General features: G+C 48.5%; 1 protein-coding gene across 1 annotated transcript; it reads left to right on the top strand.

The window, feature by feature from the left end:
• Window positions 1-36: 36 nt before the first annotated feature.
• Window positions 37-27,238, top strand: LOC104259219 (pinopsin). Its single transcript, XM_059822838.1, has 4 exons — window positions 37-379; window positions 3,326-3,654; window positions 19,661-19,894; window positions 26,996-27,238. The coding sequence occupies exons 1-4, from the start codon at window positions 37-39 to the stop codon at window positions 27,236-27,238; spliced, it is 1,149 nt and encodes a 382-aa protein (XP_059678821.1).
• Window positions 27,239-27,964: the final 726 nt, after the last annotated feature.

Raw genomic sequence — 27,964 nt, 5'->3', positions numbered from 1 at the left:
AATGCCCGGCGCGGGCGAGGCGGGAGCCCCGCGGGGATGCCGGTGCCCGCCGCCGCCCCCAGCTGCGGGGCCGCGGCCGGTGCCCGCGACCCGGGGCCGGAGCCGGGGCCGTGCCTGAGCCCCTCCGGGCGGCTGGCGGCGGCGGTCTGCCTGGGCGCCGTGGGCAGCCTGGGCTTCTGCAGCAACCTGCTGGTGCTGCTGCTCTTCTGGCGCTACCGGGCGCTGCGCTCCCCCATCAACCTGCTGCTGCTCAACATCGCCGTCAGCGACCTGCTGGTCTGCGCCCTGGGCACCCCGCTCGGGCTGGCCGCCGCCGCCCGGGGCCGGGGCTCGCCGGGGGCCGCCTGCGCCTGGCACGGCTTCGCCAACGCCCTCTGCGGTGAGTGGGACCCGCCCGGCACCGGCACCGGCACCGGCACCGGCACCGGCACCGGCGGGGAGGGAGGCGGGGGGCGGCCGGGAAGCGGGGGTGCTGCGGGGGTCCGCACCCACGCCGCGGGAGGACAAGGCTGCGCCCGCAGCCTCCCGCCGGGGCGGGGACGGGACGGCCCCGGCAGCTCCCGGGGAGCGGAGGGTGAGGAGCCCAGCCCCGGCAGCGTGGCCGTGCGGGTGCCCGTCCGAGGGTGCGCGGGCCGGGGAGCGGGGCGTGGGACGGGGCACGTTTGCGAGTGGGCAGCAGTTCCGCGGCGATGCGAAGGGCACAGGAGTGGGGTTAAACTTTCCCAACTTCTGCTTTTCTGGAAGAAGCTCGTAACCCACCAGGCGGCCTTAAATAGGAATCCTCTCTCAGGCTGCCAAGTGGACGTTTCTCGCGGCTCCCGAAGGAGCAGCAGCTCTCGGCCCCAAAGCCGGATCTCTTGGCACTCCCGTGCCTTTCAGACCTGAGCCCCGGCCCCGGCTGCGGGAACGGGCCGCGCTGGGCGGGCCGGGCCGGCGTTGCCCATCCCTGCGGCCGCAGCTCTCCGTGCTCCCCCCGGGGCAGGGAGAGCGGGGGGGACGGACGGGGACGAAGCCCCGTGCCCGGGACGCTGCGTGGTGGGGCAGTTGCAGCGTCGGTGCAGGGGGACCCCGGGAGCACCCCGGCATGCAGGGGGGAGTGCGGGGCTCCAGGTCCTGGGGACTGGTGTGACTCCGGGCACGGCAAACATGTTTGCAGAGCAAGGGAGGGTGGTAAGCGGGAAAGAGCATCCACTGTGCCCCTCTGCCTTTATCCCTTCCTCGCCTGCCAGCCGGGCACACGGAGGGAGAGCCACGCCGCCGTGGAGACGGCGAGGGGGCTGTGGGGACAGCAGGTCCGCAGAGCTGCCCCTGCCTCCTCTCCCCAGCTCTGCAGTGTTTCCTATGCTACAGAAACAGAAGTTTAGAGCAACGTCGCTCTGAGCTAAGTTAAGCAATATCTCATATTTTCAAGCTTCCCGGTGCTGAAAATCTCTCCCAGCCTGCCTTAACGCTCCAGCCACTGGCACGCATCCGTGGGGCTCTCCCCCAGCTAGCACTCGTATCGCTCTGCCCATCAGTAACAGACCTGAACAACCAGAGGAAAACAGCTCAGCTTTGCATCCAGGCTGCACACCGCTGCTTTAGGAGATGCTCAACACCACTTACACCCACCCTAAAGATACAACATTTGCAGCTGCAGTTTAGATGTTTGCTGCCACCTCTCTCCCTGATAAAGTTATACAGGGTAGCAAGTCGGCTTTATGTACATGAAACCTTTACATGCCAAGGAAAGTTTAAGCAGAGTATGTCAGCATTAACCAGCAGCTCCAGCTATATTCAGTTGTACCTGCCAGCATCACTTCCAAAATGCAGCCTGGGAGGTGTGTGTGGAGGTGGAATTACAAACTCTAATATCAGCATTAGAAATTACCTCCCCCTCAGCATTACTGTATGCAGAAGAAATCTCTGATTTGCTGCCAAGTGGTTTTCTCGCCCCATTCGTATCTGCTGACAGTACCCCAATTGCAAGAGACCCGTAAATGTCTGTGAGGGCTCATGAGCTGCCCGCACTCTGCACAGCCGTGCTGAAGCCCGCCAGGGCACTGGCTGGCACAGCGGGCTTCATGACATGTTTTAATCTACATTTCTTTGTTACCACACACAATAAATCCATATGAAAAACCTGGGGGGCTGCACTTCCCTGAGGGGGGGTTCAGACTGCTGCACTTCCGAGCTGGCAGAGGCAGAAGGGCACCTCTCATTTTCCGCATCTCAGAAGAGGTGCCTCACCCTGTAAAGAGGATTTGGATTTTTGCTGACTATTAAAGTTGCCATCATGCTTTATACGAAAAGCGTTGCTTTAATGAGCTGCAATTCTTGCCCTTGGAATCGAGTTAGGTTTCAAACCCGAGCAACAAAGTGCCCACGTTCCTTACGCTCATTCTACTTTTTCTGGTCTAACACCGAGAGACACGGATCTTTGACTTTGCGGTTTCCTTGGGAGTGACACTCTGCAAGGAAAGCTCTCCTGGTTGTCACCAGGAGTTTTATTTAAGCAGGTTCCTCTGGTGACACACACCCTCTTCCCACTTTCACGGAACCCTCTTTTGTCTCCGACAACTGAAATTTCATTAATTAAAGTCACTTTTGTTCCTCTGCTGTGTCTGCCCTTGCTCACACACATTTTGCTGTGAGAACGCCATGTTCTCGAGGTCCAGCACAGCATGGGGCTGGGGGGGTTGTGCGAGTCTCCAGCACTCATGGATGTATGAAGACGTCCAAGAAGTGCCTGGAGACCATAACATCTGGGGAGAGGGCAAGGACAGGGAAGAGAACAGAGGGTGGCCATGGACATTTATTGTTCCTCACATACCTTTCCTGGAGGAGAAAAAAACCCGATACCTGGGAGAAGGCACAAGTCCCAGGAAGCAAAGAGCCAATGTAATCATTTCAAGCAAAGCAGTGATGCTTAAGGAAGGCTGTGAAGCTGGATAAGCCCTGAACTTTAGGCAAATATAGCTATCAATCTTTAATCCTTAAGTCTTACAGGTGCACCAACACCAAATCTGATAGCGAAACCAGGATTTTGCTGCAGGTCACACACACACGTATGTATACATGCAGAAAGATGTGCTTAATTATCAGTCAGCATTTATAACAGACCTACTTTGGCTTCACACATTTAAAGACTCCCCAGCTTTCACTCAGTGAGGTCAGGCTCTCAGCACCTCTTGCTCGTGGGGAGACACCTCCAGCCCCAGGCCTTGCCCACCGGGTTTCCAAAGCCACTGCCATCAGCCTCATCTTCAGTTTGACATATCGCTGCGCGAGACAGGTCAAAGCCTTAACTCAGCCATTTCTAATACGAATGTACGTTTTGATACAGGCATCGTCTCGCTCACCTCTCTGGCTGTACTTTCTTACGAACGTTACTGCACCATGACAGGAACAACACAGGCCGATACCACAAACTACAGGAAAACATGGACAGGCATCATCCTGTCCTGGACGTACTCCTTGGTCTGGACTGTCCCCCCGCTTTTTGGCTGGAGCAGCTATGGGCCAGAAGGACCAGGGACAACGTGCTCCGTGAACTGGCATTCAAAGGACGCTAACAACGTGTCCTACATCATATGTCTTTTCATCTTTTGCCTTGTAATCCCTTTTGTCATTATTGTTTATTCGTATGGGAAGCTGCTGTGTGCTGTAAGGCAGGTAAGTGATTCCTCAACTACCTTTTCACTGTGACCCCAAACCAAGCAGAAACCAGTGACCACCGTTTTCCACCTTTGTAACTTCTCTGCTGTCAGATGTGCTGCCACCCTTGGAAACTGGCTCTCCTGTGACTGCCTTGGTGACAGGCTCCAGTCTACCAGGGCATTAAAAGTCACACTCAAGTGTGAGCAGCTGGAAGTCCCTATGACAGCTTCGCAGGTGAGGGAAGTTTGCCAGACCACTCAAGATACTCCCAATTACCCCTAATTAAAACTAGGAAGGACTTACCTGCCTTGATGAGATTGGTCCTAGGATTTAAATCTGCAGCAAGCCTATGGAGAGGTGAGCATCACCTGCAGGTTCAGAGGCTGTACGATCAGTGGAGGGTGCGGGAGCTGTGATTTCTGAAGATCAGTGCTTCTGCTCTGAAAGCGTAAAAGTGAACCCTGTAAGAAAGGGTGCTAACAAGAAGTCATACATAATCCAGCTGCTGGCAGGATCCAGGCAAAGCAAGAGGATGGATTTTAGCAAATACACACTGTAAGGCAGTCCTGCGGCATGAAGCTTACCCCTTGCACACAAAACACAGCCAATCCATAAATGACCATGAGCTTTTATTCCCAAGATAAGGGATGTTTGCTTTTAATAGTGCTGACCCACCCAATGCAATGTTTGGTACCGAACACCATCAGGTCAGCACTGTCAGGCAGCTGGAAATGCTGATGCGGAGGTTTTTGTTCTCTTCTGAAGAGCATCTGCACTGAGCCACAAGCCCTAGGGAGCGATGCACCAGCACTGCCTGCTCATGGCACGGCGATGCTGGAGAGGACCCATGAGCGTGGCAGCCCCTCTGTGGGGGACCAGCCTGCGGGCAGGCAAGGACCAGGCAGCGCAGGCTGGGCCACCCGCTCGCCCCCAGCACAAAGTGAGCATTCGCTGCCCTACCTGCGCTTGGCCCCTGCGCCCAGGGAGCCCAGCCCAGGCTGGGCGCCAGCTCCATCAGTGCTACGACATCTGGCAGCTTTGTCTCAGCTCGTGCAGCGAGAGCCTGAAAGATAAGAGGGAATTAGATAAAAATCACTCTGTGAGTCACATTTGCAGATGTAAACATTTAACTTAAGCTTATTATTGCTTGGAGACTTGGGGCAGAATTAAATCAAATCAGTGGAGATGTTTGAGTTAATCCTCAGCCTTTCTCAGCCCATCGTCTCACTACAAATACCTTTTGTTCCTCTTCATAGTGAGCTCAGTCCTCTTTGGTCACCCTTTGCTGGGAACTGCGGCTGCTCCTGCACCACCGACCAGTCCCCTGAGCACAGGGTTGGGGGGGGGTGGCGGCTGGATCTCACGAGACTCCAGTTTTTCTGTCTTTTCAAGCTAAAAATACTGGTTTAGAGGTGCTGCTTGTTGCAAGTCATTCACAGCAGCTGAGGCTGGAGCAGGTAATGCCTGCAAGAGATGCTCTTCCTCTCCAAAGCTCCTCCACAAGCAAGAAACAGCAAGAAAACCTGGTCGGAGAGTTGTCCGCTGCGGGAAGGTTGTGCTGTCCAATATGTTGGAGTCATCCCCACGGCTCGGACAAGCTCTCCCGTCTCTAACCTCTCCAGGGCAGGCAGAGCCTTTATTTCTGCTGGGGCTGCACCTCGGTGGGAGCATTGAAGGGTGTAAGTTTTCATACTAAATACTCTTCCCACTGATGCATCCATCACATACATACACAAAAAGTGAATTTTAGGCTCAGGAGAGCTATCTGTCTTCAAGGACAGCTTTGGACACTCTCATCAGGGTGAGCATTGGTATGCCGCCGGTCCAGGCGGCAGCAGGACTCAGCAGCTTCAGCAGAGCTCTCTGCAAATGCAGTGAGTGATGGGATCCCTTCAGTGATATGAACTGGTCCTCCAGTGACCACAGTGGCATGGAAAGGGGACAGGGTGGTGGCAGGGGCTGTTGCACCCCTGTCAGACTGGGGTGACAAGTCTGAAGGTCAAGGAGCTGCCTTTCCTGGGCTGTCTAGTCCTGCAGGGACCCCAAAACATGGTGAAATAATACAAAAATTATTCTCAGAGGGAGAAGAGCCATTTTTCTGCAGTCTGTGCAAAGTCTGCGTGTGCGATGTGTTACATTTGTTACCCGACCTTGCAGGACGGGGCTCCTGAAGCCCCAGCACGCAGGAGAAGAGCCGGTTCTGAGGCTCAGCCTCTACCACTATCATCATACCTGATCTGCCGGACACATACCTCTGTTTGGATCCGAGTTATCCTTCCACAAAGGGAGATTTTCCATGAAGAGGGCAAGTCAAAACCAGCTGGTACTGCAAGATGTGCCTGGGCTCATTTGGGAAGCCGGGAGAGCAAGGGGAAGCCGGGAGGCTGGGGATTTGTGGGGGCAGCGACCCCCCGAGCCTGCCTCCTGCCCTGGGCCCAGGCAGCGTGCCCATTGCCGACACAGGCTTCTCCCGGCCGGTTACGCTGCTGCTCAGCTTCCCCCGTCGCAGCAAGGTGCAGAAGCAGCAAAATCCCTGGCGTGTGTAAGGGTGGGGGGGTGGGGGGGAAGAGTGAAAAAAATAAGCTTCACATGCAAGCTAAATATTTAAGGAAGTGAACAACAGACAATTGTGCTTTTAGGAGATCCCAAATTACAGGCAATACTCTGTAAGCCTTTTATCATGCTTTCAACTGCCGCTGTGAATAGCTTCCCGTAACTGAGGTTATCTGCACCACTTACGGAAGTAAAATTGCAGTGGGAGATCAGGGAGTTTGGTTTCAGCCAGGCATGAAAAATTATATCCTTTCGCTTGACATTTGTATTTTCACGCTCTGGTTTCTGACATGATTGTCATCACAGGAGATATGCAGGGATGCTTAAAACCCTGGAAATCAGCCCAGGCTATCATACTCTCCTGTGCTGCTTGCAAGCAGCTGACAGATCCTACCATCTTGCTTCAAGCTCACAGTTTCTTTAAACCTGAAGAAAATTGTTACCACTAAGAGAGGACCCATTTTTGCCCCCAAGTCTCATCTCAGGCGGGCAGGCAACGGCCAGAGGGAAGGGTTCGCTCTGAGCCATTTCAAATGAATACCAAAGGAGCTTGAACATATTACAGTATGCTGTTGACAGTAAATCTGAATACTGAAAACAGCCATTAGAAAATGAGGGCTATTTAGGTTTCCAAACAGATTGAGCTTTCCTCTTAATTATCTCCTTTCTAGGAAGCCTTTCTGTTTTGATACTGATTTCATACCTCCCACTGTGCAGGACCCAGGTGAAAGCAAAGGCAGCTGCTTCACCCGGGGGGAGGCTGTTGTGCTGCATAGCACGATGAAGTTGTGCGGTGGCAGACAGCTGGGTGCGAGGGTTTACCTCTCCTTCCTGAGGTTCCTGCACCGGGGGCTTCATCGCAGCACCTCGGTGGGATGGCAAGAGCCGGCTTTGCCTCCCATGGACGGTCCCATTCCCCTAACAGAGCTCCTAGCAGAAACCTGCCAACTGGGGTTTGCTGCAAAGAGCAAGGATGCTTTAAAATTGCCTTAGTTTTGTTAGCAGAGTCTCGAGAGTGTGTTATTTCCCCTATAGCTGAGTATGTAGCTTCAGATGAGTACACAGGATCCATCCACGCTACATGCCACAGCAGGGAAGCTGTAATCCCTCAGCTCAGATCAAATTAGAAGTTCACAAAAATGACAGAAGTGAAACAGAGCCTGGGAGACAGCCGGCAACAACCCCTGAGCAGGCTGTGAGCAGCTGAAAAGCAAATCCAACAGCCGCTTCTTATTTACCGTAGCCCGCTGCCCTAGGAGGTCCTAGGAGCCCGAGCAGGATTCAAGGACGTCGGGCTAACCCATTTCAGCGCTCGGGGTGAAGCATGCAGACGGCTTCTCACGGCTGGGGAAACCCTCTGGGATGTGAAGCTGGGCAGTGCAGGAAAGGTGGATGCATCCTCCATCCACAGCCCCATGCTGGTTTGAAATCCTCGGTCGTGTCTATTGTTTTACTGCTTCAAAACCATTGTAGCCAGCAGAAACAGTGCGCATGGACAAGTCTCTCAAAGGCAACTTCAGTGATGCAAACAATTTATAGGCTACCAAAAATAATAGTTTGGGATTTCTTCTAGTACAAATACTCCATAGCCAGCATCAGGTCCAACCTAAGCTCCTGGATGTCCTGGAGAAGCAAGAGATCTTTATGGCCATGCCTGGGTTTCACCAGCGTGCCCAACCCAAGGCATGGGGTGTACAGATGCCAAGTACATACCTGTTTGGGTAAACTGTCTCATCAAATGTGGTCTGCATCCCAAGTCCCCCGCTGGAAATAACCCGCTCACTGAAAGCAACAAACCGGCAGCGATTCCCCCAATGCATCCATGAAACTTGCAGGAGACAACCACTCTGCTACCAGGTTTCAGAATAGCTGTAGTCAGGACGGGAGGCCTTAAAAATGTTTGTTGGAAACAGACAAATGATTTTTTGAGCACAGGGGTTAAAAAGTCATTATTTAGAGTCTTTGACAAGCTTGGCAGAGTCCTCTCACATGAATTGTCAGAATGCAAATATAATTGATTCCAGCTTTTATATCACTATATTACAGCGTGGATTTTTTTTTTCTTTAATTCACTGACAGGCTACTCTCCTGTCAGCTCCTTGACAAATGAATCTGAAATCCTGCCTCCAAATTATTGACTGTGGTTCATCCTTGGAAATTAGTACACGGGCTCAATACTCTGCTTTTCCGCACAGTCTCCTGCCCTGGGTTGAATTACATCGGTGTAAAACTACCACAAGCTCAGTGATGCAAAGCTCCTGAGGTTTAAGGGAGGTTTAGCCACTCTTTCACCTCAGACTCCAAATCTGACCAGTTTCCAGACTTCCAGTTCCCCTTCTTGTCCCACCCCGCCAGAGCATCCTTCCTTACAGAGAGAAAAGGAGAAGCAGAGAAGCAGCAAAGCAGCAAAGCCCATGAGAGGTCAGGCTCTGCGGCAGGGCTGCAGACCCATCTCGTCTTCTCCAGCTGGCACTGGCACACCAACCAGGGGACAGGTACCCAGCACCAGTGGCCCATGGGGACATTCATGCCCAAAGCCATGAGCACCCATGCCAATGCATGCGCTGGCCCGCTGGCATGGGGACGGTGAGCGGGCAGAGCAGAGCTCCAAGTGAGTCTTGCTTCCCCCAGCACCTCCCAGACATGCTGGCTACATGGACCAAAGGCATGTTGGGGACTGTGCCGTGGAAATAATCACATGTGGGCTCTTAAAGCATATCCAGGCTTCTACCGTCATCACCACCCACTGCAGGGCCCTCTGAGCCCCCTCGTTCCGGGGTAATCACAAGCAAGGCAGGAAAAGCCAGGATCTAGGCATGCTTTCCATCAGACCTCTGCCGCCTTGGTCCCGCAAGTGTTACGGAAAGGAAAAGAACCATAGCAAGGCATTTGATGTGTTACATATTAATTTCATTAATTAATCCAACAGTTTCTAATGTTGGGGTAATAGTTTCATACAGCTTGGGCAGAGGAAAATGGGGGAAACCAGCACTGTTTGCCAGCAGTTTCCTTCCACTGGCAAGAAGGGGAAAGGGTAATTACACTGGTCTGCAAGCATTTATCTAGACAATTAATGCTGCTGCAGTGCTTACCCAGAACAAATTGAGACTGAACTGGGGATGTGAGACAAACACATTCCCAAAGGCAGGAAGCATTAAAGCTTCAGCACTGAAACACTTCAGATGCCAGATAAAAGAAATTAGTCTTAAGACAGCTGAACCCAGAGGAGCCTGCAGTAACAGTGCAGCCCCGGTGATGGAAGAGAGCAATCACCTTTAGAAACAAGAAAATCCACCCACGCACAAAATAAACAAGGAATTGGTTTGCTTTGATTCATTTGACTTCAATCCCAGTGAAAATGCAACTGTGGGATGCTTTTATATGTTCCCACTTGACCGGTAGCAGGAGCTCTGCTCATTAGAGCTGCTCATACTTGGTTCATCTCAGCTGCAGGTTCCCCTGCAGTAAGTGCTCCTTCTCAGAGCTGGAGGAACTCTTCCATTAGCAGCAATGAGCACTGGAAAATCAGACATCTGTGTGAACACAAAACACATGTACAACAAATGCTACAGGCCATATGGTGGCTCTGAAGCAAGGGGTGACACTTCCACCCCTGGGTACTGTGATTCCATGTAGGGTTTGCTTTGCAGGAGGGCACAGCGACTGTCCTCGGCTTGTCCGAAGAGCTGGAGGGGACATACCTTGTGCTCTGCCACTCTGTGTGCAGCGGAGGTTTGTCCGACAGCAGTCACTTACCTGATGAACACAGTATGGATTTTTCTAGTTGAAAACAAAGCAGCTGTGAACCTTTTCTTTTGTTTTCCACTAGCTCAAATATTTTTCAGCAGGTGCTTCAAAAACTCTGAAGTGAAGTGTTCAAGCATTTGCAGTTAGGGAAGCTAAGTTTCGCACAGCACTTCCACCCTGCGGGACAGCAGGGAGCAGCCGTGCCCCGCAGGCTGAGCCGCACTGTCCTTCTTCCCAGAGCAAAGTCACCCGCCAGCGCCAGGAACCACATTTTCCTCCTCCACTGGCTCTTCGTGATACTCTTCTGTGTCTCGCAGGGCTGCGGGGCCAGCCCAGGCTCACATCCCTTGCTGTGCTACCTGCCAGGCATCATTTCTGTCCATCCTACTCTCTGCCCCATCGCTGCCCTGGGGTTCACCCCACAACCACCTCCCCTGCAGGGAAAGTGTGCTGTGGGAACGAGAAGGGAGAAATCTGCCCACAGAACTAAGTCATTTTAACAACAGGCAAAAAAAATCAATGAGGAGGCTCAGCAAATGAGTGAACCCCACCTACCTCTTTCTACAGAAGCACCCCTCACAGCAGTCCTTGAAGCACTGGTTAAAATCCCCCCAAGTCAGCAAGACAAATGAAAATTACCTCTCATTTGCAGTTGCCTTGGGGGAACACTGTCTCATCCATCAATCCTTCCTCTAATGACTGGTCTTCTAGGCTTGGCAGAGAAAAATGCCACAAAAAATCAAGTCAGGGAGCGAGACCCCCTGCCTTGCCTTTGCAGGGGGACTGTGACCAACCTCCCCTGCCCCGACAGCCAGCCCGCACCAAAGGGGCTCCCACTTGCTCTTTGAGCTCAGACAACTACGGGTAGATCCGCAGGGGACTGAAAGGAGAGCAAACCACTAACCCGGAGCGCAGAGCTGTTTCAAGCCTAATGCAGCTCTACCCCAAACACCACGGGTTTTCCACGGTAGCAGCCAGGTTTCATCCCCAAATGATCACATACTGTACCTGAGTGTCCTGGAAGATACAAGAGGCACATCACCAGCTCTCTGGATTCACAGGGAGGGCTCCTTCTTCCCTAGGAGGAGAGGTTTAGCTCTGCAAACACTCCACACAGAGGAGCCCAAGAGTCTTCTCTGAGACATCCTGCAATTACAAAGGTCCTACTTAAGAGTGCGCATCAGCATAGAGCTGCTATGCAGATATACTTGGCTGTTACCACATACGCTAGCACTAATTCAATTAATTTGCTTTTAAAACATACCCATGTTGGAGCACAGCTATTGCCTGTGCTCTTTGGGAGACCAGCGCAGGGTCTCCCACTTCCCTGGGAAGGGGAGGCACCAGGACACCCTTCCTCATGGCTGGCAGCAGCCGCCAGGTCTGGGCTTTTCTGTGTGCCAGGACTGACCCTGCCCGCCTGGGCACCCCAAGGACACTCTGGACAGTCTCGGGTGAACATATCCTGAGGATCTTTTCTGCTAATATTTGATTTTAAATCTAGACATCACATAATGTTTGAGAAAACCTCCACTCTCAATAAGAACGTGCTATCATCACAGTCGTTACTGATTAAAGCATCAAAGAAAGATGCAGAAGGAGGGGAACTAAACCAGTGTGAACATAAGAAGTGCTGAAGTATTTGAATATTGATTCTCACTGACAGATGTGCTATGCAGATTAATAACTCCAAAGGACATGCTTCCTTCAAACCGTAAATATTTTCTGCTTTACACAGTTAAGCACCCCAAAGCCTAGAAGCACACCCACTGTGTTACAGAAAACTCAGTAGGAGAAGGACGAGGCAATGCTTAGAACCCAGAAACCTCCCAGCAGCGCTGCACCGTGCCCGCACTTGGTACTTGAGCTTTTGCAGACATCAACCACAATGAGTTATTTCAATATTCTGATATTTAAAGCGAATAATGAACCCCTTTCAGTGATTACAAGACCTCTCCTTACAGTTACGGAGCCCTCTATGTTTTTAAAGGCAAGTGAGGAACTGAATTTCGATTTAAATTTTAATCTTAAATCACGTGGTCCACCCTTGTGAGGACAGAGGTGAGTGCGAGAGGATGCTGTGAGCACCTCGAGGGCATGTCCGAGCCACAGAGCTCTCTCCCTTGCACAGCACAAGGCCCTTACTATTCCTCACCTGGCACCTTCCAAGCCCTCTCAGAGATTAGAAAAATAACTATAGCAGAGATCAAAGACGTCAGCACAGCAGATGGAAATAGATTCCTTCTTCTCCCTCTCCCCCCTTGCCTCCCTATAAGCTTTGGCAGAGGTCTGCGTTAATACTGGAAACCGCAGCTTCCAGAAAGCAATCGGTAGCGGTGGGGCCAGGTCCCTCTGCCCACGCAGTGAAGGTCCCCGCAGGGGCTGTGTGATCCCTTTCCAACAGGACACAGCCTGAGACCACCTTCTTTTGGTTACAGCCAGCTTTAAGTGCTTTTGGCCAAATTTCCACGGTATCATTCTTGTTAATACACTTATCATGGGAGATTTTCCACAGCCTTCATTTATTGGAAAAAAGATGATTTGCGGAGGCAAATCTTCACCCGAGTCTTAGAGCTGGGCAGCACCGAGACCACAGCCCGAGGGTCAAAAGATTTATTTGGACCCACCAAAAGGGAGCTGTTAGTGTCCCCTCCGTATGAACAGGCAAACTTGGGATATTCTGTAAACCCAACTCATTAAGGTATATGAATATATACTGCGTTTAGGGTTGAAATTGTGTGGTTTTAAATACAGTCTGATGCAGAAGCATTAGTGGGATTCGGGAGCACAAGACATTCTGCACATCATGAATGGTCATAATATTTGTCATCTGATTCTCTTCCCCTGTAGCACAGCTGAGGGAGGTAGAAGTCTCTACAGCACTCCAAAAGCGATGAGATGCTCAGGTCAGCCCAAATTGTGCCTCAGTAACCGAGGGAGTGAAAGGTAAAACAGCACAGGAAAAAGGCAGAGAAAAAGGAAATGTTTGGCTGGAAAAATAGATCACTTACGTGGACTGTTATCAAGCTTCAATAATAAAAAAGTATTCATCTGGTTGAAAATTTCTTTGCATTTTCACATGCCCTTAGAAGAGAGGGTGCCACCCCTTAGCTGTGTGATTCATAGACATTCGCTCTTGAATCTCTATTTGGGCAAGAAGTGGGCATGGGGCAGTGTAGGTGAGACCAGAAACCTTGAGCAGGGAAAGCAGAGCATCTCCTAAGGGAATACAAACAGGAAGCTCAGCTCCCTCAGGCTACATCTCTTTTGCAAAAAAAGGATGAATGCTGGTTGAAATTAATTAGCGGTTTGAGGCAAAAGCAGTTTCTTACCGATGTTTTATTCCTCCCTGGGCATAAGGTGTTCCATTATCCACAAAATTACACTTAGTCCCAGGCAAGAAACCAAGCACCAAGAATGCTGTGGTCACGGAAGAAATGTGCAACTGCTATTGCGAGAGTCTCCATAGCCCTCCACCCGCAGACATGCTTGCTTCCTTCCTGGAAATCCTGAGGAAGGTTTCCCAACCTTGAGAATAATTGCATTTTTTGCTCCTGAAACTAATACCAACTATTTTAAACCAGTTTCCATCTCTGCTCCCCACCACTACCTCAGCTTTGCTGGGGCTGCAGCAGGAGCCAGAAGAGCCTCCCAGTTTCACTGAAGGCAGAGTCGGGAAGCTCTGCGTGTCCCTGCAGAAGGCGGTGGTGCATTTTCTGTGCCTTTTAGAGGACTGATAAACCTCTTCCATTTCACAGCTTCTACAAGGAATCGCACACACCCAAAGAACTAGCATGTAGAAAAAAAAATTAAAAAAATATATATTTCTGCATGCTAGTTCTAGTTCTAGTTTTATATATATAAAAATCTCAAAGGAGCTTGGTAATTGCCTTCTTGCATATAGGAAAGACCTGGACCCCAACAAGCCCAACCAGCTGGGACCTTGCTTAGTTGGCATTGCACAAGGGGCACTAGAAAAGGTTTCTCTTTGATTCAGATGAAGGAAATTGGTTTTTTTTCATCAGGACAATGATACTGCTAAGCCTCACGCTATGTTAATTTACCAGATCTAGACCAGGTAAACAGCATACTAGGAAATAGGAGAGGCAGAAATTTCCAAGTGACAAACCAGCATTGTTGCTGCTTTTTGCCTCAAGTAATTTTAAGTCCTGTCTCCTGCTTTGCTTTTCCCCATCTCTCCTTGTGCTGTGCTGTAGTCCGACCTGCTGGGTTCAAACCTGTTACACTGATGTAAAATCTGTTTTGTGGAGTAAAAGCACAAGGTCTGCCAGGAGCAAAGCACACCTCTCACGGACGAGCATTAAAATGGAAATATAACACAAAGTTGGCAACTTGCTTTTCTTACTCTTGTTTTCATGACAAGGCACTGAATGCATAGGAATTTAAGAAAGCCTAAGCTCTGAATCAAAGATTATATGAAAAAATGTTCATTATGAATGCAGGTAATATGTTTCTAGGTTTTATGATTGCAGTGAGCAGCTTTTAAGCATAACACAAAGACTCAGATATTAGGAGGGATAGAAAAACATCCTTAAAAATAAAATTTAACCTGATCTTGCAATGTTTCTGGATAGTAGCATCAGCCATTTATTTTCCCTGATAAACACCAGTATTTCCTCTCCAAGCAAAACTTTTTTTATTATTAAGAGAGACAACAAGCTACTGTTAAACTGGCCACCGTATGTATCACTGCCCACTCTTTCAGAGCTTCAAGGAAATTCTCATTAAGCCCCCGCAACAGCTTCCGAGGCTAACTTCTTTCCTTTCTGTAAGCACCCTGTTGACTTACTGTTTGAAGCTTTCTGCTGGGCTTTCATTTATTTTTGCTCAGCTTTTGCTAAGCAAGCCCATGCTTGCAGAGGTGAGCTATTCTCATGCCAGGAGGTCTCATGGACTCTGGATGTCCTGTCCCTGCTCGCCAGGCTCCCTCGGCAGCCTGCTTTGTGCACAGGATACACCTGATGTCATTTTAAGCACCTCATATCTCTTTCCAAGCAACACATAGATGTATCGATGTGCGTGCCCACAGACCTCCTCACCTGAGTTACAAGCATCAACCAAGAATGGACGGCACAGTAACACTTCAAAGGGTTGAGAGTTTCCCCTGAAGCATCCAACGTATCTACTGCAAATCCACTATCTACATTTATCAATTCTTAAAAGTAGGGCATAAGCTGATGTGTAGGGACCATCAGGAAGTCTCACATCCACTTTAGAAGACATTGGACTGACCTTTAATGTACAAGCAATCTAATTTAATTGCAACTTTATTAGGTTATAGTCTAGTTCTCTAGTATGTATTCAAGTAAGTGCAGCTATTAATTCACCAGGGCAGAGTATAACTGGGTATATCTGATTTCATAGCTCTCAGGCACTATTTCTTGGTGAACGGGCAGTGATGTCTGAAGATGGTTCAGCTGCTGCCACAGCTCAGGGGTGTCTGTGCCACCCGTTCTAGGGAAATACAGCAGCTTTGCTGTATTTCCCCTAAAGCCAGGGGCCTCCGCTGGTGTCCCCAGGCCATCGCATACCCAGTTTTGTTGAGGTTTTTTTCCCTCTATCTATATCCCTTTATTCCAGCTTTTCTCAAGGATCATCCTCCTAGTCCCGTGAGTGTCCCTGTCAACTCTCCAAGCTCTAAATACTATGGTGGTTTCACAAAAACCAAGAGAAAACACAGTCAGTCACTCAGCTGATATTCTCAGATCAACCTGGGGATTCAGGAATTAATGCCAGTGGGAGTTTCGTGGCTAAACCTCCCAGGTGGCCCCGGGTGTACTCAGCTGTGCTCTCCGGTCCTGGGTGTTACTGAGCAATTTCCATATCCATTGCTGAAAACACATATTTTACTTTCCTAACAATGTGATGACTCTGTTATTTCTGCACAGTATGTGTCAGCAATATCAACCAGGAATTTGCTGTGTCCACAGTGACCTCTATTTAAACCTGTTCTTATTGTTTGTTGCATTAGTCTCTCATCCATGCCCTTCTCCTGTCCATGACATCCAGGCATGCCACCCCACACAAACACTGTATTTGTGAGCATTTCCACTCCTGCACTAGGAGGATGGATGTGTACGTTCCCAATTATGTTCAATGAAAAAAAGGAGAGGCAAAAGAATCACTTCTGCAGGCTGAGTCACCATCTAGAGGTGCTTCTCTGTAGTAGAAAACATAAAGTAACTTAGCTATTAACTGATAGATGGCAGCACAGGAGCTGTCCTCCTGTGTTCATGGCCATCTCCACTATGGATGCTGCCTAATAGCAGAAATTAATTCATAGCACAGGCACGTCATGGTTTATAATGTCCCAGGCAGAGGCAAACAGGCAGCGCAACAAACTCCTGCTGCATCCAGCAAACCCCCGAAGTCATGGGTTGCATTAAGAGAGTGCATATTCCATCAGCTCATATAGAAATACCTATATAATATATGGGATTAAATACTTCACTGGCCCCAGTGTCTGGCATCTTTGTGATCAAGTTTCAGCTGAGTTTTAGCTGGAAAGGGCACAGTGAAGACTGTTATGGTAAGCTCTCAAGTGAAAAGGACAGCTTACATGCAGAATGAATGCACAGTAACATTTCCACTACATTAGCCTTTTTTCTGCTCACATAAGTTGCCATGGAATGTGACTCCAGCCCGTCGGGAAACCATCTTTCCACTACTCAGCAATGGTTCCCAACGTCAGCCTTCACTGCCTGCCCTTGGCAGGGGCTGAACGCAGAACAGAGCCCAGGAGAGAAGTGGTCAGGACCTTAACTGGGTACGGCAGATGTTTGCAGAGATTCCCAACTATTCCTGACTTTTTTGTTAGTTTTCCATGTAAAAATTAACACCTGTGGGAAGCATGTGAAAACATCACTGGAAGAGCAAAGCATGACCAGGGCCTCCAACTACACTGGGGATGAAGTCTCCCAATCCTGCTAACTCGGTACGCTGGACCACACATGCAACATATGGAATGAGTGATACAGAGGCATCATAAATTTTAGAAAACTGAAAAGATCATTTTTAGGAGAAACGGAGACTCAATTTCCAGCAATGAAAATATAAAACTATAAAAGCACATTTTCTGCAGCTGTTTTCTATACCAAAACCTACAGAAATAGTAATTTTTTTTTTTAATTCTTGCACAGCAGATTGAGGTTTAGATTTTTGACCAAACCAGAAGGGAAGGACACTTTACACCAGCTCAGTGCATGGCCAGGGTAACCCTGTGCTGAATTCCTGCAGCAGCCATTACCCCTAAGCCAGAAACAACCCCAGCTGACTTTCCAATCCCTATGGCCCAGCAACTACGGGCAAGCTACCTGGGCCAGACTTGTGCTTTTGCTTTCCCTGGAAGTTATTGAGACAAAATTAAAATAAAAGCCCACAGCATCACTTCTCAGCATCGCACAGCTCTTTGCTTCTGTCCATCTACAGAAGTCGATCCGACAGCAGAAGTCTCAGTACAGCCCAGGAGTTGTGTGGTACATCCAAGTCACCATCCGCTGACGAAGCACCAGCAACATTTCAAGGTTGCTGAGTTCGTTTAGTTTTGCAGAAGCTTTCTGCAAGTGCCTTGAATATTAATATCAAGGTCTCATGTTTCCTTGGCTGACCAGGGGAGCCTCTTAATTGAAAGCAAAAATGCTTCAAGCAGAATTACAGAAGGGGGAGGATATTCAAAACTTCTGGCCTCATAGGATGAAAATAATAATTTCCTACTGCTGGCAAGGAAATTAAAACCTTTCCTTACTTAGCCATGAAGCCATTTCCTGACAGCATCAGTTTGAAAACTGCAGGCTTTTCTTTTTTTTAGGAAAGGAGAAAATACTTAAAAAGTAAAGAGAGTAATACATGATACAGGTTTGCCTGAGAAGGGTGTGTTGCAGTGGCAGAACACATACCATCAGAAATACCCCGCTAGCTTTATGTCAGTGTTCAGCCCGTGACAAAAAGCAGCTTTTTCTCCCCATTTAGCTGTGCCACACAGCATCAGGATATTCAGAGGGAGATGTGGAGACCAAGCGGCACACCAGCTGCCCTGTGACCTGAGCTCTGCTAAAGGTTATTAAATGGGAAATACCTCCAGAGTCCTCCTCTCACGCCCAACCTCAGACCAGGCTGATTGTGACCTGGAAAACATCCGGAAAACATTTGTCTTCTCTGACCTTACCTGCAGGAAGGGGAAAGGATTGTTGGGTTGTCTTTTCTAAAATCAATAGAAAAAAAAGGAGCTTTGGTTTTCCTGAAGGTGCACTGCTTGCAAGCCATCACCCACCACCTGCCCCGGGTCTCTCCTGGCACGGGAGGGTGGGCAGGAGGGTCTCAGTAAGGCACAAAGAAATTGAGATTTTGTGTGGGGATAAAGGATCCTGGCAGCCGGCTGCCTTGCAGCACCTCTTCTCAGGAGCCTAAAAATCAACCACACATGATGCAAAATCCAACTCCTCTTCCATCTCCACCCCCGTACCCATGTGTCCCAATCCAGCTGCTTCTACTTCATCCCACAGCCTAAACATTGTGTAACGTTTTATACCAAGTTGGGGCAGACTTTCAAAAAATCTGAACACAGGGAAAATGTCATACAGAATTCATATCAACTCCAGGAAAGACAAGAAGATAAATGTGAGCTTTCTGTCTGAGATGTCTGTGAATAAATCTGAGCTACTGATGCCTGTGGGTATCTCTGAATGAAATATTCACCTCTCACTAATGGAAATATTTTGATTAACAACTTTATTTGCCTAGTGGCAAATACCACTTTTTTTTTCTTTTAAATCACAGACAAGTGTCATAAAAGATTTCATTTGCACTTTAACAGGATATTTATAAAGTACTCGGTATTAGAGTTCCCTCAGCAGGCAATTACAGATATGTTCTACTTTTTGAACAGTTTTGGTTTGGTTTTTTAATTAGTCTCAAGGTGACTTGAGCACACAAACACATCCCACTGGATTCCCCATAAAACTGCTTGTAATAGTTTCTCGTGCTTACTGCAGCACTGTGCAGTGCAGGCATTATAACAACCTGTAAAAGGTCTAATTTTCAAAACACACTGAAAACTAAGAAACAAGGGTGAGGCATAAGACATCAGTATGATTTACTTACGAGTATGCGTGAGCCCCAAGTCCAGAGAAGGAGCCTGTTGTAAATCAGTTGAATTCAACTGCTGACTTTTCCAGTGGATTCAGGGGAGAATGTTCTCTCAAACCCTCATTCTTCATGTTCTTGCCTGTCTCCTGTCCTGCCCCAGTAGCCTCTGGGTATAGAGCATTTCATCCTTCACTGGGAGCATCACTGCTGGTAGGTTTAGGCTGGATATTACGAAAAATTTCTTTACTGAGAGAGTGGTGAGACACTGGAATAAGCTGCCCAGGGAAGTGGTGGAGTCACCATCCCTGGAGGTGTTCAAGGAACGTGTGGACGTGGCATTGTGGGACATGGTTTAGTGGGCATGGTGGTGTTGGGTTGATGGTTGGACTTGATGATCTTACAGGTCTTTTCCAACCGTAGTGATTCTGTGATCCTGTGACTTTGGGTACATAACATACAAACCCTGCCCACATTGGCTAGCTCTTCTCCAGCCAACATTTCAGGTGACACTGCCAACCCTGCCCCTAGTGAGGCCACTCCAGGATCTCCCATGCATTGTCATCTGCTCCCAGTATGAGCAGCGCTAATGGTATATTTGTGCCTCTCTCCCACCCAGGTGAGTGGCATCAATAAAGGGATGGGCCGGACCCGGGAGCAGCGCATCCTGATCATGGTGGTGGTGATGATAATTTGCTTTCTCCTTTGCTGGCTGCCATATGCAACCGTGGCACTAATAGCTACGTTTGGGAAACCTGGTCTCATCACCCCTGCAGCCAGCATCATCCCATCCATCCTTGCCAAAAGCAGCACAGTCTACAACCCCATCATCTACATATTTCTGAACAAACAGGTAAGTGAAATGCTATCCTGTTTACTCAGATTCAATGTGTACAAGAAGTAAAGAAATAATGAGGGGAAATAAAGAGTGTATCAGTGACATCACTGAAAAACCATATGAGAGGGCAGCACAGAAAAAGGGCTACGAGGAGCAAATTTAATTGACGAGTCTGGACTTTTGGAAGTTAGATAACCAACTTCCCAAAATAGCAACTGATGGTTCCTTCCTTTCCACTACACAATTTGATGAACAGCAAGTTAAACGTGGAGGAGAAGAAATCAATGTTCTGGCAAGCGTGAAGGCATCAGAATACTGTCTGAAGTTGATTCAGATACATGAAGTCTTGTAAGGACATGAGCCTTTGCTACCCTACGCCATGCCCCAGCATAGTGCCTTGCCCACAGTAACTCCTCTTCTTTGCTACATCAACTTTCTTTTTCCCAATTTACTCTTTTAATCCCCTCTCAAATCCTTCAGTCACTCTTCTGTCCTACTCTGCCGCTCCTAACAGCTGGTGGGAACCACGACCAGCGATCTGTTTAAAAACACTGCTGGAGGAGCTGACCCTGGAGCAGGGGACCGCACAGCTTGATTCAAATCCTGCCCTTCCCTCCCTCTGCCATTTAGAGAGCCAAAAAATAGACGGCAGGAGGGTACCAGGCAAGGGGCTGTAGATGTAGCTGGGGCTGTACTTCCAGGTAGAGGGCTGGCCTCAGGACTAGCTTCACCAGATGGTAAACACAAGACAGAGGCTTGATAATATCTTCAACATTGTGCACAATAAGTGAATAACTGTGATTCTCCATACTCTTCCAGCAAGACATGCATTTCTGGCCTGCCCAGCTCCATCTCACAATAAACATCATGTATTGATTCATGCCCTTTGGAAACTTTGTCTAAAAAAATTGCTGTGTGCATAACAAATGATCCCTTCTATTCATCCAAGAGGATGAATTTCAGCCCTGTCAGCGTCAGCAGGCAGAGCAGCACGTCCTGAGCACCGCCCTCATCCCTGCGATGAGCGGCGTGCTGCTGGTGGCAGCACCGGGGTGCCGTTAGCCCTGTTTCAGGGCAGATGTGGCACCTCAGGTCTGATGCTAAAGGCAGGGATAAGAGACCCCAGTGTGCTGTTGGCTAACGGGGATTGGGCTCTGCGGTGCTGGCAGCTCGCCCTGGTACTGCTCACCAGCCACTCCCCGGCTTTGCTGCGATGCCAAAGGGGAACGGAAACCCCCATCTTTAGGTGGCTCAAGAAGGCGTTGGAGCTCCCCTGGAAATCTTTCAGGACTTCTACCTTCCTGAAAGATGCCTATAAATAACACCTCTTTTTCTGGTGAAGACTCTACTCATGCCAGGAGAACATGGGTTTTAACTATATTCAACACAGAATAGAAGAGAGAAATGCTTCAGAACACCATGCAGCTGCCAGTTCAGCATAAGAGTACCCACTTTTGCTTCTACCCTAATTTTCTCGCCTTAGAAACTCCAGGAACAGGTACCCAGGCACCAGTAGCAAGACTATTTCTCCTCAATTGGATTTTGGAGGATTATCTCCTCAATTGGGATTTGATTGCCCTGCATGCCATTTCCAGTCTTCGAGCCCTCCCAGCCCCTCAAATGGAGGTGAGGTGAAGACTAAAGATGCTGTGCAGATTCGGGGTCACATTTCCACCTGTGCCACTGCCCGCTCCGGAGGATGCCAGAGCCTTCACACAGCGGCACGGGGGCAAAGACAGACCCTCCCGTGACAACTTGTGTCTGTTCGACTGCTTTGAAAACCCCTTGCTGACCCGAGTTTGCACCCCCTGAAACACACATGGTATTAGCTCATGTTTGTTAAGCTAATGCACTCCTCAACTAGATTCTGGCTTGTACAGTCAGGAGGCTGCCAGTGTCTGATCTCTGCAGAAGAAAATTGTTTATTAGATAAAGCAGAGGAATAGAGTAGAAGAAGCTTTATAAGGCCATCTATCTGGTCCTCTGTCACCCGCTCTGTGCAAAGGTTTCTCTCCTTTCTTTTTCCTGACGCAGTAAAAATGGGCCCTATAACTCCTTTGTCCTTCGTGCCTCTTACAGTACTGTTTATATTTGTTTTTCTTTCCTCCTTCTGCTGCTAATTAGCCCCCAGGGCTCAAAGAGCAGATTTCTTCCTCGGTACACTTAGTTGTACTTGGTCTGAAAAGTTCCCAGAAGTGGCCAAACCAGAAAATATACTCTCCCTTAATCAGCACACATGGGATTTTGGCAAATAGTGTCAACTGCACCCAGCAATCCCGGGAGAGGGAAGCTGATGTGTGCAACTCCCCCGCTGGGCTGGAGACAGCTTACATCCTTCCCATGCAGGGCTGGGTTTCACCCGAGCCCTTCCCCGCGCTCAGGGAGGAGGAGGACCGTGTGCTGGTCCAGCGGTAGTCCCACACCCGGCACGGGGGAAACTCATGATCCAGCAGGGAAAAGGTTTCAAAATCACAAAACCTTCCCCTTCCCCTTTCCCCTCCTGGTAGGCTACATCTTCTTGTGCAAGAAAACGCAATGCTGTTCGTGAGAAGAAACGACAAGGCGATGCACAGCACACAACGGGCAGAGGCTGGGGTAGCCCTTGCGCAGGGATGGAGTATAAAAGCTCAGAAGAGGAGTGGGGGTGAACAGAGATCTACAGAGAACAAGCAGACAGCATCACGCCTGGTCCAGTCCCTCAACCATCTTCAGCTCCATCAGCCCGCTAAGTCAGGCACATTTTACTGATCTTTGCATTTCTGGTATTATAGCAGGTGGATAATCTGTTTCCCTGAATTCAGCAAGTCTTCCACTTTAATTAATTTTTGGAAGCTGTTAGGAAGCACAGGTAGTAAATCAATCACTCTCTCTTGAAAACAAATTATGATGGAAAAGGATTGATTTGAAGTCTGGCAGTAACTGTGGGTGTTTTTACGGGGGCATGAGAAATTCCCAGGGAGTAAGAAGTTTCCATGACACCGTCCATCAGCTCTACTCACTGTCACTAACAGCTCAGGGGAGTACGTTGCTTTCTCTGCTCATGCTCAGCCTCCTGCAGAACTCCCAGGCTTTCTCCCTACGACACGAACAATTCTTTCCCTTCTCCTTTATTTATTTATTTTTAAAAATAAATTCTCTCATGAAGCTGCCTGGAACGCTTGAAGAGATATTGCCGTCCCTGACCAGGGGAAAAGCATCCAAAGAGACCAACAGCTGCTGGTGCTTCACTGTGCTTACCGCAGCGCTAAGCCTTGCTCCCACGCCTGGGAGCAGCACCAGCCAGAGCCAAGTTTATAAACTGCAGCAGCGTGACCTGTTGATCCTGGTACCCAGGGGAGAGACGGAAGCCCTGAGCTAACTACAGTAGCTGGTAACTGTCATCTCAGCCCAAATCCCATTGCAGGGACATGAAGTCTGGCTGAGTCGCCACTCACCAGCTTGCTCTGCACCTTACCCATTCCCATGGCCACAGTCTTCACCCCACAAAGATAACTGTGCATCACTTCAAACACGTGCAACCCCAGGTAAATCAAGACAGGCAGTTTAAAAATCACCAGATAATCTTAACATGTTCATGAACTGAAAGGATTACTCTATGAAACAATACAGACTCTGCAGAGGAGTTATCTTTTCTATAGATGCTTAATTAATCTTTTTACTAAATAGATTGCTTAGAGGCAGCAGGTAGACACAAATTAAACTGGTTTTCTCCATGTCAAACATATTCCTTATGTTCACCATAAACTTTTACTTCTAGGGTTAGGTATGTGCTTAGTTACGTATTTTTTTCTAAATGCCACTTAGTTTTCATTGCTCAGTTAGTATTTTAGCAGTGATCAGTGTTCAGGTTTCTATATTCAGTACAGACCACCAAGAAGCCAATACTCTGAGTTTGATTACACTCGAGAGCGAAGGAAGCAGAAGCACCTCAGATTAGAAACCTCTGGCATAGGTTGTTTTAATGTTTCACACACATGTTCATTCACATTAAACACCTGAGCTTTTCTGCTAACGCTTTGCTCCCTGAAGAGAGCAGCTCGCTGCTCCTCGGGCTCCCCTGCGAGCACAGGGGCTGTACCCACCTCTGCGCAAGGGACACACACCAAGCGCCTGCCCAGAGCCTGCTCCACAAGCAGCGGAGCCACGGAAACGCAGGCTCCTGCAGGCTCTGCGTCACGGCAGTGCCCAGGGAAGGCTCGTTGGTGGGTTATAGGATCCTTCGTGCTTACTCTGCTGTTTCTTCCCGGTTCTCCCACCTCTGTCCAGCCGCCTGTCTTCATAAAACTCATCAGGAAGAGTGGCGTTGCTAATTCCTCTGTTAGATCTGGCTCCAAAACTGGTTCAAAAGTGAACTATGTGCAGGGAGGAGGGATGGACAGAGCAGGATAAAGTGAGATTTATTATGTCATTATTATTATTATTTTGCAAGCCATGCAAAAAACCCCCCCAAAACCGAAAAACCAAACCAACCCCAAAACACACAAGATAATCAAACAAGTTAACCCGTGTTGTCTCAGGTTATGTTTCAGCACAACACTCAGTGCTCCCTCCACCTTTCCTCCACCACCCTCTCCATCACATCCACGTTCTCACACAGCCTGCTCTTCCTATCTAACGTTGCAGGTCAATGTTTTTCGTATCCCTAAATTAAGCTCTACGACTATGGTCACAAGAGGAACTCCCAAGAGGTAGCGTATTTTGTTCATGCAGCACTCAAAATGCCAGTGTTTATTTATATGTACATTTTAGATGTCTGACCTTTTTGGCTGCTGGATCATCTAACTGGTCACAGAAGTTTTATTCCTGTTTTGAGAAGGGGTTTTCTTGACCCCTGGGTAACTGCCAGCAGCCCCCGGGATAGGAGCTAGCTATGCCGACGAGCACCGGAGCTCAGACTAGCTGGGAGCCAGCCCAGCTCTCGCTAGAGGAGCTCTTGCAGGAAAATCCATCTGCCAGCAGCAATCCAGCACCCAGGGAGTTACAGCCTGTCCGGCACCGTCAGACCTGCCCCAGAATCACCCCCTTGCCCTTACACCCAAACCGGGGTGTTTTTCTCCGGCAGCATCCCCTGCTGCCTTTTTGCTTTGCAAAATATTCCCGGGGCATTTTGCAAACTCGGGGCTGAGAAAGGATCGGGAGAAGCGCTGCACCCACGGCTGCACCCACCTGCCCCGGGGTCTGGGGGAGCACACAGGAGTGCCAGGCAGACTTACGGCGCAAACAGGAGATGCTGGTGATCCAGATAACCGTGTTCAACACTGAGAGCATTCCTCATGCTATGGAAATCTATAGGAGATAACCTTGATAACTGATGCAGCTTTCATCTCCCTCTGATTTCATGGTATTTCTAAAACAATTCTATGTCCAGGCTTCCCGCCCCTACTTCAGTAAATGTTCAGAAATCTCTGATCAGGCTGGATAAAATCAGACAACAGGCCAGATAAAGTAACATTTGCATGGAGCAAATGCCTCCAGGCAAGGGGTAGGTGAAGGTTAAACAGGTAAAAGAGACTCTTAGGTAGTAACAGAAATTTTCTGGTGATTAAGCAACTACAGAAAGGTGGGTGATAAGAGCCTCACTCACGCACGTGAACTTGGCCACAAGAGAAGGCAGGGGGAAAGCAAACCCCAGAAAAATAGACAATATTCCCCACAAGTTTTCAAGCTGCTTACTATTTCAATGCTCAGTGGTGAGAGGCTGATGAAAAAATCATAATTATTTTTATTAGGAAAAAAGTCTTTAATTCCTGAGAAATTTCAGTTTCTCATTAAAAAAGAAATTTCAGCTGATGCAAAAATGGTGTGAAACTTTTCAAAAGCCGTTTTCCCCAGCAAGCAAAGCTGCGTGATTTTTTGACTTGGCTGTTGATAGCAAGAGTTGTCAGAGCTTGTTGCTATCAGCTGTGTTGTACAGAGAATTACCATTAATGCGGGTTTGGACTCTTCACCCTAGAGAGATCAGCTATCAGTATTTGCCTCTGCCGGTGTAGGGAGGCCATGCAGACAATCCGTAAGATCTAAAAAACGTCTGTCTTCTGCTACAGGCAGTTTCCTTAACTTCATGCAACAGAACCCCTCCACTGTCAGATGCACAGTGTGTTTTGCCATGCAACTGAAAAAATCCCTCGAATAATGGATGTTGAACCAACCTCGTCTGAGAGCTTAAACCAAGCACATTACACAACTTTTCATCTTTTCCCTGGTCAAACACGAATCAAACCAGCCAACATCGCTTTCATTGGCGATTCAACTACCTCAATCCCCACCACGCTTTTAGTAATGGGATATATCAATAACCTGACTGCAGGCTAGCATGAGTGATCCGCCAGCGCTCCCTGAAATCTCCGTGCCGGGGCAGACCAACGGTGTCTGCCTCTGAGCACGCAGTCAGCTCAGTCAGGTAACAGGCTCCTACAAAGCTGAAAACAGGCTGAAAAGCATTGAGTCCTTTCTAGTCTCTGTAATACTATATAGTCAGTAATATTTGTATTAATTAAAAACACAGGATGACTGTTACAGACCTGTCTGAAAATTTCATTTCAGTCTCTCCATACTACTTTTTAATCAAGGGACAATGAAAATATAAATTGATCTAAAAAATGAATTTAAAAACCCAACTGCCCCAAAATAAATACAGCATCCAATCTGCAAGCAGGCAAAATGCCCGGTCTGGACTTTAGCACTTTACCTGTTCCCTGTAGTGCTGAAATATTGCAGAGGTGCTAACACTGCCTTGTTCATGACATATCATTGGCCAAAACGTCTTCTTTTATTTTCCTTGGATTTATTCTTCTTTCACTGATGTGCCTGGTTTGTGTGCCCAGATGAATGGAAAAGGCAGGCAGCTCTTTCCCCCAGCTCCTGCTCCCCAGGACCCCATCCCACCTTAGCTTATAGAGACCTTGACCTCAGCACAAGCTGCCTTTTCGCACGAGGACATACTTTCTCTACAAAACAATTCAACTTCTAATACAAAATATTATTACATCCATGTTTTCTTCAGGACTGTTCCAGGTATTTAAATGAATATAAAGACCATAAGATGAAGCCTGTCTTAGAAAAAGCGAAATGAATAAAATTCCTGCTAACTTGCTGTTCTCTATGTGCATGTGATAGTTTTACAGGTGCTTTTTGGCGCTTCTGAGATGCAACAAAGCCACCGCAAACTCCAGCAACAAGTCCTCGTCCAGGTCCTGCCGCGCACTGCAGCGGGCACAGGGCGACGCCGGCCCCGCGGCGGCTGTCTTGGCCAGGCAGCCCTCGGCCGAGAGCGCGGACCCCGCCGGGAGTCCCCACCCGCCCCTGGAAGAGACCCCAAGAGCTAAAAGAGCTGTGCCGGTGGCCCACTACAGCGCCTGACGCAGGCTGCCGGGCAAACGCCACCAGCTGCTGCTGTGTTTGGGGAGTTTGAGTCCAGACGGGAGAGTTTTGCCAAATGACCTCAGTTTGTGGCTTTGTTTCTAATGAAGAATTGCCTATCTGCTTCCTCAGAGGTTGGTTTCGCCAATAAGCCATTTCCCTGTTGCTCAAAGTCTCTTCCCTAATCAAACGCCAGTTTTATGGGAGTTTTGGAAGAAAACAAAATAAAAACCACAGATGCCTCTAGAAAAAGTTTTAAAAAAAAAAACCAACCACCAAACCCCATGTTCTAAAGACTTTCTGCCAAAAAACAACCAACCAAAAAACCCCGAACCCAACAACAACAACAAAACAGAGATCCAGAGCACCTTGATGCAGAAAAGCTCCCAGAAAAAAATGTACATGCGAAGAGGGGAAGCAAACAGGTTTATTCTCTAATTGGGAAACTATCAACTTGCAGATGGTCTCTCTCTGGTTTGGATTATACTGAACCTTAAAAGTCTCACTTCAATTTTCAATACAAACGTGAATAGAATATGAAGAACTGCAGTCACGAATCAAAGCTCTACTAAAATTTAAAGTGCATATATCGGATATGTTTCAAAGCATAAAAATTGCAGCTGAAACTTGAGAAACCAAGTATTTCAGGTTGGTTTTTTTTTTAATTATCAGTTTACTGCACCAAAGAATAATTTCCTCATAACAACTCTCCAAATACGCAGCTCT

The sequence above is a fragment of the Gavia stellata genome, chromosome 11 (assembly GCF_030936135.1).
Source record: "Gavia stellata isolate bGavSte3 chromosome 11, bGavSte3.hap2, whole genome shotgun sequence".
Classification (NCBI taxonomy): domain Eukaryota; kingdom Metazoa; phylum Chordata; class Aves; order Gaviiformes; family Gaviidae; genus Gavia; species Gavia stellata.
Note: the sequence above shows the minus strand (reverse complement) of the source record. Positions and strands in the feature narration are given on the sequence as shown.